The sequence below is a fragment of the Myotis nattereri genome (genome assembly GCF_964212035.1).
Source record: "Myotis nattereri genome assembly, chromosome: 12".
NCBI classification, from domain to species: Eukaryota; Metazoa; Chordata; class Mammalia; order Chiroptera; family Vespertilionidae; genus Myotis; species Myotis nattereri.
Window position 1 is genome coordinate 73,129,441 of NC_138087.1, and position 14,522 is coordinate 73,143,962.

The 14,522-nt window shown below is 59.2% G+C and overlaps 1 protein-coding gene across 1 annotated transcript in view; it reads right to left on the reverse strand.

The window, feature by feature from the left end:
• Positions 1–10,633, reverse strand: part of COL27A1 (collagen type XXVII alpha 1 chain) — a gene marked incomplete at its 5' end in the record, with an annotated part of 128,550 nt that extends 117,917 nt beyond the window's left edge. The window contains 3 exons of the mRNA XM_081103611.1: positions 370–2,090; positions 5,591–5,661; positions 10,569–10,633. Of these exons, the coding sequence (XP_080959737.1) occupies positions 370–2,090; positions 5,591–5,661; positions 10,569–10,633 (1,857 nt within the window). The remainder of the gene's footprint in view (positions 1–369; positions 2,091–5,590; positions 5,662–10,568) is intronic.
• Between the last annotated feature and the right edge of the window lie 3,889 nt (positions 10,634–14,522).

The window sequence follows — 14,522 nt, forward strand, 5'->3', positions numbered from 1 at the left end:
CAGAGTCAGGAGCTGCCTTGTGGCGGTGTGACCCGGGCCACCAGTTCACGGCTCTCCTTAAGCCACTTGACCTTTATAGCTGGAGCAGCAAAGAATGACCTGGGGCCTGGGCCAACCAAAGCCCAAGGGTGCTCTCCACCTGACTGGAGTCTGGCTCAGTGGGTCATGAATCCAGAGCAGGACTTACACCCGTGAACACAGCCGAGGTGGAGGAGTGGGGGACCCCGCTTCGCATCAAGACGGCTATCAGCAGCTCCCTGCTCTAAGCCGCTTCTGTTCCTCCGCCCGTGCCAGGAACAAGCACTGGACCGAACTGCCCCCGCTACCCGCTCGAGCTCCTGGCAACACGCACACCTCGCCCATTCTTACCGGAAAACCACAGTCTCCCTTCGGCCCTGGAGGCCCCATCAGCAGCGGGAAAGGCGTGGGTCCCACCAGATGAAAGAACGAATAGCCACTGCTCGTGGGCCAGGGGCTGGAGGACAGGAATCGCGCCGGGGCCAACGCTGGGGCCGGGGTGGTCTGCCGGCCGGGCCGGGACTGGCTGGGGCTGGGCCCCGTGGTTGGATCACTGATGGGGACATCCCTGGCTGCCTTCCCAGGTCTGAGGGGGACAGGCTTCTTGGGTCTGGCTTTCTTTGTGGCTTCTGATCCAGTGGGTTTCTTGCTTCCAGTGGGGACTGAACCAGGAGTGAGGGTGGGAGGCATCGCTGCGGCTAGAGGCCGAGTGGTCCTGGTAGAGCCAGGACTGGGGGCAGGTGAGGGGGGCAAAACAGTGGGTTGGGGAGGTCTGTGTGTGCTGGTGCGGGCGGGAGCCGGCTCACGGGCACGGCTGCTCATCTTGGCCTCTGTCTGGACAACGGGGGGGAAGGGCTTTTTAGAGGCACCGGCAGCGGAGGGCAGGGGCCGGGCGCTGGGAGGTGGGGGTCGGGGCGTCACAGGGTTCCTCTGGACCGGCTTCCCTGTGGGACGGGACACTTGGGCAGGGACTGGGTGGAGAGTGGGTGGCACTGGCTTCTTGGTGGGAGGGGCTGACTTTCTGGAGGAAGGGAGAGCTGCCTTCTGGGCGGGGAGGGGGCTTTTGACAGGGGCAATGGGAGGAGAAGGGGCTGCAGGTTTGCTTGGGTGGCTCTTGGGGGTTTTGGTGGCTGTGCTCTTCTGCAAGGACTGGACAGGTGCAGGGGAGCTCGCAGGAGGGGCTCGGGGCATGGGAGGAAGCACTTGGCTCGCTGACAGCTTGGCAGGTGGCAGTGGGGTCCGGGCTGGGTCTCCCACTGAGACACGCCTGTGAGGGTCTGTGGTGCTAGTCCTTAGGGGCTTGGTAGGTGTGGGGGGCACCACCGTCCCTCTGGGTCGCCTGCCTGCTGGCCACGGGCCCAGGGCTGGCATGGCAGTGGTCAGGTTCCCCAGGCCGAGCAGGGCTAGGTCAGTCTGGAAGGCAAAGGGTGCGCCCGAGTCCCGGGGGAGGAGGGGTCCCGGCTGGGGCCGGTACATGTCGGCCTGTCCACACGGCCGCCTCAGGTGGGTGCAGTAATTGTGAGCGACCTGCGTCACAGGGTAGATACTGAACTGGCACAGGGCGCCTTCGAACTGGACCGCGTGCGGGCTCATCCTCCCCAAGAGGAAGGAGCCCTCAGGGTCCAGCGCGGGGTCCCTGTGGAAAGCCAGCGGGACAGGCACCCGGCGCTGCCCGCAGGCCGTCACCAGCGTGACCGTGCGGCCGCGGAGCTCCAGGGCCAGGTGGTGCCAGCGCCCGTCGTGCACGTCCAGGTCGAAGGCCACGGAACGCCGGGGTCCCAGGTGGACGACCGTCTTGCCGGGGAGGAACTGCAGGCCCAGCTGCAGCTTGTGCTTCCGGCTGCGGACGGCGAAGAGGAAGGCATGGTTCACCCGATGGGAGCAGAGGCTCAGCACCAGCGCCAGCTCTGTGCCCAGGGCGGCGGGGACGATGGCGGGCGTGGGGGCCTGGAGCCGGGCCCGCTGCGTGACGATGAAGCCCGACTGGAAAGGGATGACCCCCGGGGGCGGGGGGCTCCGGCCGCCCGCTGCCTTGGTCCAGCTGAGGCCCAGCCGCTGGAGGACGTCCACATCTGGAGAGGGAGGGCGGGGGGAGAGGGCACGGTCAGGGCCTGCTCCAGCCCAGGCCCCTGCAGGTGCGCGGGCAGTGAGGACCACCGGCCTCCGCTGCCCGCTGCCCCATGGGTGTGGCTGAGAAGTGCGGCGCTGGAACCAGCTCCTTGTGTGGCTGCATGATCTTGCACATGGTGGCAGGAAACACAGCCTCTGGAGCCAAACGTCCTGAGTTCAAATACCAGCTCCATCATTACTAGCCCTGTGACTCTAGTGCAGGGGTTCTCAACCTTCCTAATGCCGCGAAACCTTTAATACAGTTCCTCATGTTGTGGTGACCCCCAATTTCATTGTTACAAATTGAACATAATTAAAGCATAGTGATGAATCACAAAAACAATACGTAATTATATATGTGTTTTCCGATGGTCTTAGGCGACCCCTGTGAAAGGGTCGTTCGACCCCCAAAGGGGTAGCGACCCACAGGTTGAGAACCGCTGCTCTAGTGCCTTGGTCTTCCTATCTGTTAAATGGGATAACAGCAGCAACACACTCAGAAGGATGCTGCGAGGATTAAATGAGCTAATACACTTGAAAAAAAAGTGCCTGGCACAAAATAAGCATTTTCAAATAGCTATTAATATTAAAAATAATGATCATCACCAAATGCTGGCGCTGAGTATCAGAGGCTGTGTTCAATGTGACCTGTTTCCCTTTCTCTCTGCCTCAAAAGCTGTCTCCTCCAGGCAGCAGGCCCATCAGTGAGGGAGCAGGGTGACAGGAATGGACATGCCACTGGAGTTTGGTCAGGATGTCCACCTTTAGGAACCCTCTGAGTCCCTTCCCACGCCCGAGGTCTCTGTCTGGCTGGAGCAGGCACCGGGGAGCTTCTCTCTGCACGGGAGGGGGAGGACAGTTCCGACGTCGCCGCCCTCACTGGGTGGCTCTGGAGAGAGCCGGGGAAGTCATCGGGGCACCCCTGCAGCCTCTGTCCTCTGGCAGACCGACGTGCAGACCGCGGTCTGGCCAGGTCACATCCGCCTGGTAATTACGGCGGCGGGGCTCGCCAGAGCAAGAGGAGGCTTCCAGAGTGTTTATGGAAAGGCGACCTGAACTCGCCTCTCACAGCCATTCAGCCGCTTTCAGTCAGCTGGGCTACCAGTGTCCGCAGACTCTGGCTCTGAGCTGTCTTGGCCGGCAGAGAGGCCGCCCCCGGAATTGGGGTCTGGGTCAGTCCTCAGGGCCCCTCCCCTGAGCTCAGCACCTAGCCCCTGAGCGAGGAATGCTCTCTCACTACCCAGTGGGACGGGTATACATTGGGCTGAATGCTCCACTCAGCGCTTAGTAGGCCCTCAATTGACAACTGAGGCGGATGAACAGGTGGATGGGTAGATGGGCAGCTAGACAGGTTGGGAGAAATGGAGAACCTGGGTGCTGGCAACAGGGCAGCATAATGGCTGCACAGCAGGCTCTGGAGGCAGAAGGCCAGGCCTTAAAGCCAGACAAAACCACCATGAGTCTTGACCGAGTCTCAGCTTCCCCCTCTGTAACGAGGGGCTACAAGAAGTGCCTCCATCATGGGGTTGCTGGGAGAGGCAATGGTAGCCTTCCCCATCTCCTCCCCCTCGCCCTGCACCAGGAAACTCTGGCCCAGGCTCTTCCTGACGCCCAGGCCTCAGTTTCCCGGCCCATAAGACAAGGACAGGAGACCTGGAGGTGGCCCTGTTCTAAGAGCTCTGCAGCTTCAGGCTGCTGTTTCAGCCTCCTGCATTGAAGACCTTTATTCCTCCCTGTGACCTGAGGGCCTTCATTTCACTTCACATTCCTCCTCTCTCCCACCTCTGTTGGCCCCCAGGTCCTAAGCTAAATCAAACTGCTAAGGGTTCTCTGAGTAGTAGTATATTTTACGTTTTAATCACTGAAAACCGCTTCATTATCACAAAGTATAATTCACTATAAACAACTTAAAATGGAGGAGCCATTTGTTGGGGAGCCACTTGTTCCCCCTCGGCCGCCCCAGGAGGCCCCCGGGCCTGCACACATCTCCCCCCCGAATACCGCAGCTTGCAGCCACTGACACTCGCCCAGGGAAACGGACAACTGGCCAGGTGGCACTGATGGCGTTTCCCTCATCATCCTGCCAAGGCAGGTTTCAGCGCCGACACCAACCAGTCTCCAAGCCTCCCCCTCGGGCAGAGCCCTGAACTCTCACTCCTGGGGCGGAGGTGGTCACCGCTGAGCTTCGGGAGCCTCTGATCCCTGTGGGCTCCACCGCGGAGAGAGAGGGGCTGTTCTTGCCCAAACTTTCGGGTAAACAACGTCGTTAATAATAACTAACATTTACCGAGCACGTACTCTGTACCAAGTGCCTGACATGCCTTATCTCGACTGAGTCTCTCAATCATCTATGGAGCAGGTACTGTTCGTTATTCCCACTTTATAGATGAGGGTCAGGAAAGTTCGCTACAATAACTTGCCCAAGGTCATGGAGCGTATAATAAAAGGCTCGGCTGAAGTTGGAACCCTGACCACTTGGCTCCCGGGTCTTTGTTCTTAGCCACGATGCTCTCCTGTGCTGGAGGCCCTCGGACAGGCTGGAACGCAGGGTGGAGACACATCCAGAATCCCATCAGAGCTGAGGAGCTAGGGGACAGGGGAATGAACGTAGCCCAACGCCAAGATGGAAGGGCCCAGCCAGCTGGCTGCAGCAAGATCCTTTATTACATAAACCTGGCTCCACACAGCTCCAGCCTCTCCCCAACCCCCAGCGCCTGACTCAGGACTCTGGACAGCTGTTCACCTACTTTGTGGGGGAAACAGCAAGCTCGGAAAATGTGACATTTGCACAAAATGTTGCCGGGCAGCAGCAGGAGTCTCTTCCGGGCATGGCCCTCCCCTCCCAGGGGCCCAATCCCTGCCCAGCGGCCAGGTCAGGCCACAGGGGCCCTGGGAGTGCCCGGCGGCCTGCCCCGCACACGGCGGGTGTGGAGAAGGGGGAAGGGCTGCTATTTTAAGAGGCCTGTGGCTGCTTGACAAACAGATGTGGGAGAGGTTTCAGTTTCACCGGACAGCTGTGTAGCCAGCCCACTGCCGCCCTGGCCCCCTGGACAGCTCCTCAGGGATCGCTGGGAAAAGCAGGATCTCACGGGAAGGGGAGGGCCGGCGACAGGCTTGGGCAATGATAGCCCTGGCCTTCATGTCTCCTTTCAGCAGTTGTCCCAGGACAAATAGGGGCAACTGAGGCTGACTGGCCCAAAGTGGCCAACCCACACTGTGCCCCGGAGAGGAAAGAAAGGCTCTCCGCTCCACATTTCTGCACTGAGCCCTTCCTACCCCTTACAAAACATCAAACATGTTTCCTTCATGACCAGAGAGGATTTGCCAGTGATCAACTCCACTCTACTGATGAGAAAACCGAGGCATCGAGTTCCAATTCGGGGCACGGATGTCTCCTACCCCCGCATTCTCCCATCCCTTCTGTCCCCCCATCTTTCCCTGGACAAAGAGAAGAGAGAGTTACCTTCAGGAGCTCCTTGGGTGGAGGCCAGGTGACAGGCGAATGAGACTAAGATCCAGGTGAAGAGAAACCCCCTAGAGACCAGGAGACACAAGCAGAGGCGGCATCAGCTTCCACCCCTCGGCCCAGATCCGGCTGGGGAGTTGGGAGTGGATCGTCCAGCCCTGCCCACCCCAGTGTCACCCAGGGGGGCTGGGAGGCAAGGTGCAGGCTCTAGGACCCTATCAGAATAACCCACACTCCTGGGTCTCTGGGGACAGGAGCTGCTTATATGGTACACATACAACCCTGCTTTTTTACAGAATGGTAAAACAAGGCCACTGGGCAGGAAACAGTGGGCAGGAAGCTCTGCCCTGGGTGTCAGGAGAGCCAGGGTCCAGTTCAAAATCTGCCGCCAACTCAGTGGGGGACAAGGAGCCAGCCCCTGCCCTTCGCCCTTTCTGGGCATCAGTCTCCCCGTGATACTATGGCCCTATGATCTTGAGGCCCGATGGGTACTACAGCCAGGGCTGAAAGTTCCACAGGAAGACCAGTCTGGTCTGTTGGGATGGCCATCATCCTCAAAGAGCTAGAGAGATAAACACTCACTGTCCAGGCCCAAGGCAAGGAGAAGACCCCTTTACCAGGACCAGTGTGTGCTCAGGAAGCTGCCCAGCTGGCTTCCCGCTGATAGAAAATGGGAGGAGAAAAGAGAGGAGACGATGGGGAGTCAGGCAAGCTCAGGTGCAACCGGCCCCCTTACTTACCAGCTGTGTGACCCTGGATGAGTCACTCAGCCTCCCTGAGCCTGTCTCCTCTGAAACATGGCTGGCATGGCCAGGCGTGAGGATTAAATGAGCTCATGCATGTCAAGGGCCTGGCCTGCCACCAGCAATGCCAGTGCCCCTTAGACAGTCTCTGCTGCCCTTGCAGTCCGGGGACTGGAAGGGTTAATGCTCTGCTCAGTGGCTCCTGCCAAGATGGGCAGAGGCAGTGATCTGATTTCACCTTCCTGTGGGAGCAGCCACTGGTGATACCCGAAGCTACCTGGGGCATCTGATCCTTGAGCAGGCAAAGGGGAGGGCGGCACGTGGCCAGAGATGGCTGGCCAGGATGCAGGCCAAGCCGGGATGGCTGGCCAGGATGCAGGCCAAGAGAGCTGTGACGGGGGAGGAGAGGGGGGGCCAAGGCTGGGACACACAGGCTGGGATCCACTCATCTCCAGCAACGACTAAAGGTCAGAGTGCCTAGCTGCCCTGGAGAGAAGGGCACAGGCTGGCCTTCTGGTATGATCTGCCCACTTGAATCAAATGGCAGCTCCATCATCCCTGAAAAGAAATAATAGGCATCTTTGTTTGACAAAAACGGAGGCTTAGGGAGGGCAGGTACTTCCTCAAGGTCACCCTGGGCAGGCTCTGGGTCATAATTCTCTCGTACTCTTTCCTCCATCCACCAGGAGGACGTTACAGGAAACTGGCCAGATATATTGGGGAAGAACTGTCTCCTGTATCCCGATCTTGGCAGGTGCCATAGCACAACTGCACACCAAGGGCTCCGAGAAGTCCTAGAATAAACTGACTGCACATTTTGTCACTCAGCTAGACCACGGAACTCGTTTTTTCTGAGAAGGCTCCCTCAGAAGACGCTGCCCCTCACTTTCCAGTGTTCCTGAAACCTCACTAGTTTCCATTCCGTTTCCTTCCAGCCCCCTCTCTTCCCAGCTCTCCCCAGGCACCAGCCCTCACTCCTCGAGTCGCACTGTGTTAAGCCTAACACTTGTATTAGCATGTTTCCCAAGCTGCTCAAGAGAGGCCAGAGAGAATTTGCCAGTGATCAGAGAGAAGGTGCAGCAAGCACACATGGCACTCCCGGTCAGCTCTTCCTGCTGTGTGTGATGCCAAGGTGACCACTCTGTAGAGAATAAGAGGGTAAATTAGGGGGCGGGGTAATGTTTTTAATCTCCAAAGTTCAAGAGAAAGAAGACTCGCAGGGGAGAGAGGGCAGCTAGGATCAGAATCTATTACAAAAAGTATTTGTTGTCCCCTCCCGCCTGCCCCACCCCCACCCCCACCCCGTCCATTCACCTTGACAAATGCCACTGACCACGTCAGACCTGGATTCTGTGTGCACTTGACCCATAAACTTCCAAAGCATAATGCGGAGTATAGAGTGCGAGAAGGCCCTTTGAGTTCCTCTAGAGTCAGATTCTAGTCGAATCTCTTTATTGCAGAGATGGACAGCTGGGGCCCAGAGAGGGGAAGCGACTTGCCCAGAGCTACACAGCGCGTCGGTGACCATATCATCGGACTCCACTGCTCAACGCACAGTCCTTTTCACTGGACTTGCCTCCCATGGAGAAGGCGGAGACTTACAGGGACCTGTCAGAGACCAGAGTCCCAGCCTTCACCACCAGGAACAGAGATGCAGCCGGGGAGCCAACAGCCCTCTAAGCGAGCTCCAGGCCTGGAAAGTTGGCTCCCGGAGGGAGGCCCTGCCGATCCTTTTGCTCCCGTTCCAATCCTGCGTAGGCTACTGCTCGCAATGCTTTGTGCCTGCGCTGGCTCAGGGCTTTGTTCTTCTAGACTTCTATTTTCACCACCGACCCGTGGGCCTTGGCTCAGTGAAGCCGGGGCTCCAGCATGTCGGGAAGACCAGAGCATAGGGGCCAGAGCGGGCAGGGGGCCGCCGAAACTGGAGCCATGCGTTAGGTGCCTGACCTTGGAGACACAGCCTGGCCACACGGCCCTCCAAGCAGGAAACCCAGGCGGTCATTTCCCCTGAGAAAAGCCCTCTGCCAGTACATCAACTGTGGCTACTCCTGGACCACCAGGCTGCTGGAAGGTGTAGCTGGCTTGCATGGTTTTCCTCCATCCTTGTTACCCGGGAACATACAGGATCTTGGAGACCCATACCAGCTTGAACACCCACTGAAAGCTCAGAGCTGAGACTCAGGGTGCTGGGACCCCCGAAACACACAAGGAAGGGGGCACCGAGGCCCCTGGGCTTGGCTGTGCTCTCAGGGGTAAGATGGGAAAGAAGCTGCCCAGAGGACACAGAACAGCAAAGGGCGATAGGCCTGTGCCGCCTGCCTCCATGGACTAGCCAGGCCCCATGTGGCCAGACAGTCCCACCCAGACTCCTTCCTTCACACCTTCTACCTCTTCCACGGGAACACAGATGGGTCATCTGTCTGGACAGGATGAAGCCCAGAATTTTCCAGTTGACTCACACATCCATTGAAGATGAGGTGAATAATAATACAAACAACAGCTGCCGTTTACTGAGCACTTACTATAAGCCAGGCACTGTTCTGCACCCTTTATAAGCACAGTCCCTGTAATCCTCACAACCCCCACCCCCCAGCTGCTAGTTGGGAATGAAGATGCCCGTATTGTGGGTGAGAAAAACAAGCAGAAAGGCTTGTCCAAGCTCCCAGGGCCGTGTCAGGATTCTGTCACAGCCCCTGGTGGCAGTGCCCTCTCTGCCCTGCAGCCTGCCTCTCACCGGTGTGAGTCCTCCGCCACCCACTGAGATGGCACTTCGGTGGTCTGGGGAGAGGTGTGGAGGAGCAAGGCTGGCAGGCACACCGGGACCAGAGGGCACAGGATCTGGGGCCCTGTAGTGGTGAGGGAGGCAGAAAGACAGGAGCATGCAGAGGCTGGGCCTCCATGCAGCATGACTGCCCACTTGCCCAAAGTTTGGGCCCCACTATAGGGTGCTCGCCTGGCACCACTTTTCTACCCAACCACTGGCATCTGCCCTGGCACGGGTCTTCTGGAGAAAATGAGTCAGCAGCGTGCTTACTGGTGCCGCGTGTGCGTGTGTGTGCGCGTGTGCGTGCGCGTGTGCGCGTGTGTGTGCGTGTGTGTGTGTGTGTGGTGCGGTGGGGGGCAGGGGATCTCAGCCAGCCTTCTTTTTCCAAGACATGGGAAAGAAGGGGGGCCATCCTCCTCCATTCCAGCTCGGAGGGGCAGGGCATGGAGGGGGGCGGAGCTACCGCGCGGACCAGCCTCTTGGGAGTGTCCTCCGGTCCTGGGGGCAGGACAGAAAGCCAGCAAGTTCTGTGCTTCCCCGGGCAGAGAGCATGAGCCACAGTCCATAAAGCCCCAGGGGCTGCTCCCTTCCACGCTAGCTCCCCGCCACACTTACCCCCAGGGCAGCGACTGGCTCTCACACGCCTTTCCTCTCTCACAGCCCCTACTGCACAGGCGGGACTCAGAGCCCCTGGGTCCCAGCCCTCCTAGCCCCTCCTAGGAATTCCCTGTCCCTCCCGGGCCCTCCCTCCTCCAGTCCCCGCATCTGCATGTACAGCGAGGGCTTCCACGGGTGCTCTCCCAGGGCCCTTCCCGCTCGGACATGCTGGCTCTCACTTTCTCTCTCTCACACGCGGGAAAGCAACAGGAACGGAGACCCCACCCCCACCCCAGAGAAGCAGGGAAACACAGAGACACCAGCCCAAACAGACTTGACACACACGCGAAGATTTCCAGAGACCGGGGACGTGCAAAGACACACACAGACGCAGGCAGGAGCAGAAGCCCAGGCGTGGAAACCTAGAAACTTGGGGGCACTTTCCCAAGAACAGCCAGAACCGGAGACTTACAGGCTGGGGACCTGACGACGGGACACACCGAGACAGCAGAATTGGAGACCCCTCCGCCCCCAAGCAGCCAAAAGCCCCCCTCCAGGCGCCACCACCACCCCCAATTCCGACCCCGGGCAGGCTCTTCACCCACCCTCCCCGGATCGGCCCCCGCCCCAGCGCGGATGGGGCCGGCCAGGCAGCGCCGAGCAGGCAGCGCTCGCCAACCCTGGGGCCGCCAGCCCTGGGGCCGGGGGCGCAGCCTGCGTTAACCCTTGGCCGCCCGCCTCCAAGGGGCGCAGGAAGGGAGAGGAAGCTGACGTTCCGCTGGAAGCGTCCGGCGCAGGAGGGAACCCCAGCTCTTCCCCAGGCTAGAGCAGCAGGAAGCTGGGGAGGGGGCGTCCCCAAGCTCATACTCACCCCCCGCGCGCCGCCGCTGCCGCCGCCGCTGTGCCTCGGGCCCCCCGCGCCGCTCCCGCTCCCATGGCGGGCCCCTACTTCATGCTCCCGAGCCCGGGGGGCAAGTGTGGGCGCGCCCCATGGGGCCGCCAACCCCCCGCCCCGCCACGCCAGGCCGGCTCAGAGCGCGCGGCCCCCGCACCCGCAGCACAGCCCCGCGCCCAGGGGCGCCAGGGCAGCCAGGCAGCGCGGCCGGGGCCCCGCGAGCGCCCGCGCCGGGCCCATGGTCCCAGGAGTCCCGGCGCTGCGCTCGCCCCTGCCTCACTCTTTTTCTGCTTCCACCGAAAAGCAGCAGCAGCAAAAAAAAAAAAAAGAGAGAGAGAGAGAGAGAGAGAGAGAGAGAGATGATCAAACTTTTGGAGGCGGGCTGCTGGCGGTCCCCGGAGACAGAGCAAGGCCGGGCGAGGGCGCGCGGAGGGCGGTGGAAGCAGCCTCCCCGCCGGCCTGGGGGAGGAGAGGAAAAGGAAGGATTTGGGGGAAATGAAGGCGATTTAAAGTCTCGGCCCGCCGTGGCTCTCCACCTTCTCTCCTCCCAGCGCTGGGCCGCCCTCTGCTGCCCCCTGCTGCCCCCTGCCGGCCGTAGCCGGGAACACACCTCGGACCTGCCCACTGCAGCCGGCTGAGACATCTACCACCTCTAAGGATGGGGAAACCGAGGTTCACGGAGATGGATGCGTTGGCCAGGGCTGTTCACTGGCCTGATCACAGGTCAGAGTTTCGGGACTTCCGGATTGTGAGTTGGGAGGAGGAGATAGAGGCAGAAACAGGACAGAAAATGCTGAAAGGAACCCGGAGTTCCAAGGGCAGATGTGAGACCAGGACTCAGTGTCCAGACTCCCACGACAACAACCAGTGTCTACCACACACACACACACACACTTTTCCTCCCGGATTCAGAACACCCTGGAGAACAGACTCCTGGGCGTGCAGTGGGTGTGCTTATTAAATGTTGGTCAGCCTGCTCACCCTCCCCTCTCCATTCGGTAAGAAATGAGAGTTTAACACGCCCCCCGCCCCGCAGTCTATGGAAGAGCCTCCCTGAGATCCCACACTGGAGCACAGAACTGCACACCTCAGTTCCCTGGCACACACCCAGCCAATTCGCATGCCCGCAACCCCAGTCGGAGCCCTGGCATCAGAAGCCCCATCTGCCTCCGCCTCCACCTCCATGACTTGTTCACTGGTGCACACACACACATCCACGCGGACCCACACTCAGACATGCTCCCACTCATTCACATGCAACACAGCCACATGCACACACACCCCAGGGCGCCCACCAGACTCCACACACGCAGACATATGCACACTGGTGCTTCCATGCGCACGAATGCACACTAGCCGAGCCAGATCCTCTTAAGTACACCCTGCGCACACACCTTCACGTGCACACACACCCCATGTACACACCCCCAAGTGCACATATAAGGGCACACCCCCACTTACACACAGTTTGCCAGTGCCCACCGCATGCGGGCACAAACACAATTATTCCCCGAATGTGCAACCCCCCTCTCTCCACACACACACACACACACACACACACACACACCCCGGTACCCCCAGCACTCCCGGAGCACCGGGGCACTTACTGGGTCCCTAGGTGCGAGGCTGGACGGTCGGTCCTTCCTTGTGCGCCTAACGGCATTTGTATTCATGGGTCCCCGCAGCCCCGGCGCGGGCGCGGGGGCAGGGGGGGTGCGGGGTCCCCTTCCCTAAACTGGGCGCAGGCGCTCGGAGCGCAGCGGCACCGGGAGGGGCATGGGCGCAAGGGGCTGCACCGCCTGCCCGGTCCGCCTGCGCTGGGACTTCGGCCGCTCTGCGTCCTCGGTCTCGGTCGCGGGCTCTGGGCGCAGGGGGCGGCTCATAGGTGCTGGGGCCACGGCGCCCGCCGGGCCTTTTGAAGTCTCCGCTGGGGGCGGGGAGGGTGCGCTGAAGGCGGCCTTTTAAACCGTGGCTGCACGCGGGCTCGGTGGAGCAAGGTGTCTGGTTTCAGCAAACTTTAGGAAAAGTCCCAAGCTGAAGGGGGGGTTGGGGGGGGGAGCGGGCGGGGGGAGCAAGCAAGAAAGAAAAAGAAGCCACAGAGCTGTGCTCTGCTTCCTGCAGGGGGCAGAGCGCCCACGGCTGCCAGGAGGGAGGCCTGAAGAACCCACAGGCGGCAGGATGGCGCGTGGAACCACCCCCACCCCCACCTTGAACCAGAGTTCTAAACCTCCACGTGGACCGAATTAAGCATTCTTCTGGGGGAGGGGGCCCTGGGGTTTCCTCAGGTTTTCCGAAGCCCGCAGCTCTGGTAGGTTGAGAACTCCCAGTCCCATCATAGTTAACATTTTCTGAGCTGCATAATGCTTTGTGCTAGGTGGATCCTGTCCTTATTTACTTTTTTTTTTTTTTGACATTTTGTTAATCGTGGATTTTTTTTTTTTTGCATTAATTTTGACATTTTTAGAGTATTGCATTAATACGGAAGGGTTGGGTCTCTTTGTTTTTGTATTGCCTAGTATTTTGCATCCTCGTCAACCTCGCCCTGGCCAGGTGCAGCCCTGTGCTGTCACTGTTTATGGGAGGCCTGCTATCTCTATTTACAGATGAGAAAGGCGAGATTCTGAAAGGTTAAGGAACTCTCCTGAGACCACGAACTGGCTGGAGGAGGAGGTGAGATGTGAGCTGAGGTCGTCTGATTCCTGTCTCCTGCAGCTGAGCATGAAGATCCAAATCTTCGCCTTTGAGAGGGTCTGAGAAGATCCCTGCCAGCCTCCCCAGCTTCATGCCCTGCCCCAGGCTCCACTCCCTCTGATGCCGGGGCCCAGGCTCTGGACAAGCTGGGATACTTCAAGGCCTTGTCACTGCTGTTTCCTCCCAGGCTCTCTCGCTCCAACCACGCTTCCTGCCTGTTCACAGCCTCACTGTCCTTCCAGGTGGAGCTCAAAGCTCTGCCTCACACCTTAATGTAGTGCACATCATACCACACTGTCATTGTCAGACCCCCACACCTAGTGGGGAGCCTGGGGCGCAAGAGAGGCTCAAACCATCGATGATTTCAATGATTTTCCTCCAACTCATACAGTGCAAACCCCTGTGCAAAGCGGGAAGAAGAGGGTCTGCCACTGTGGGAGTGAAGGCAAATAAATTTACACACGGCCCTGCCTTCCGAGCACACACATGTGGACAGAAGACACGCACAGCAATGTGGGGCAGGGAAGAGAGCCTATATGGGAGACATCAGGCACAGCCATGCCACAAGGAACCTCCCGCAATCACATACAGATAACAGGGAGAATTTGATAGATGTTATCAGGGAGATGGAGATGAATGGAACTGTTAAGCAGACCAAGGGATCGAGAGAAACCAAGGAAGGCTCCCAGGAGGAGGTGGCCTTTGGCTCCTAAAGGATGTGCTGGTTACACATGCAGCCATGGAGAAGGACAGCTCAGGTGGAAGAGTCAAAAAAAGGTCAGGAGGGTGGAAGTAAATTTCAGGCAGGTTTTGCAAGAGGAGTGAGGAGAGCACGGTGGAGAAGCAATCGAATTCTCCCCACTGCACAGTGTGGGTGATGTCCTGTGACTCACTGGCCACAAAGCCATTTCCAGGCAAGAGATGCATTTCCTCAGCAGTCAGGCAGCAGGTCAGTGGCTGAGCACCAAGACCTTTCCAAATCTCACTCCAAACCTGAGTCTGCAGTGGGGGAGCCCCAGGGAGCCCTGTTCCACCATTGGAAACCCCTCAGAGCCCATAAGCATTGATGGTGTCCCTTTCAAGAGCCTTGCTTTCTCCATCTGTAAAATAGGTGCATCGAACATGATCATCTTTATGGGCCCTTTGAACTTAAGAAGATGAGACTGTTGTTTAACAATAAATCCAACCCAGTAGATGCTTATGGAGTGCTAGCTGCATTTTGCTAGGTTGTGCGGAAAA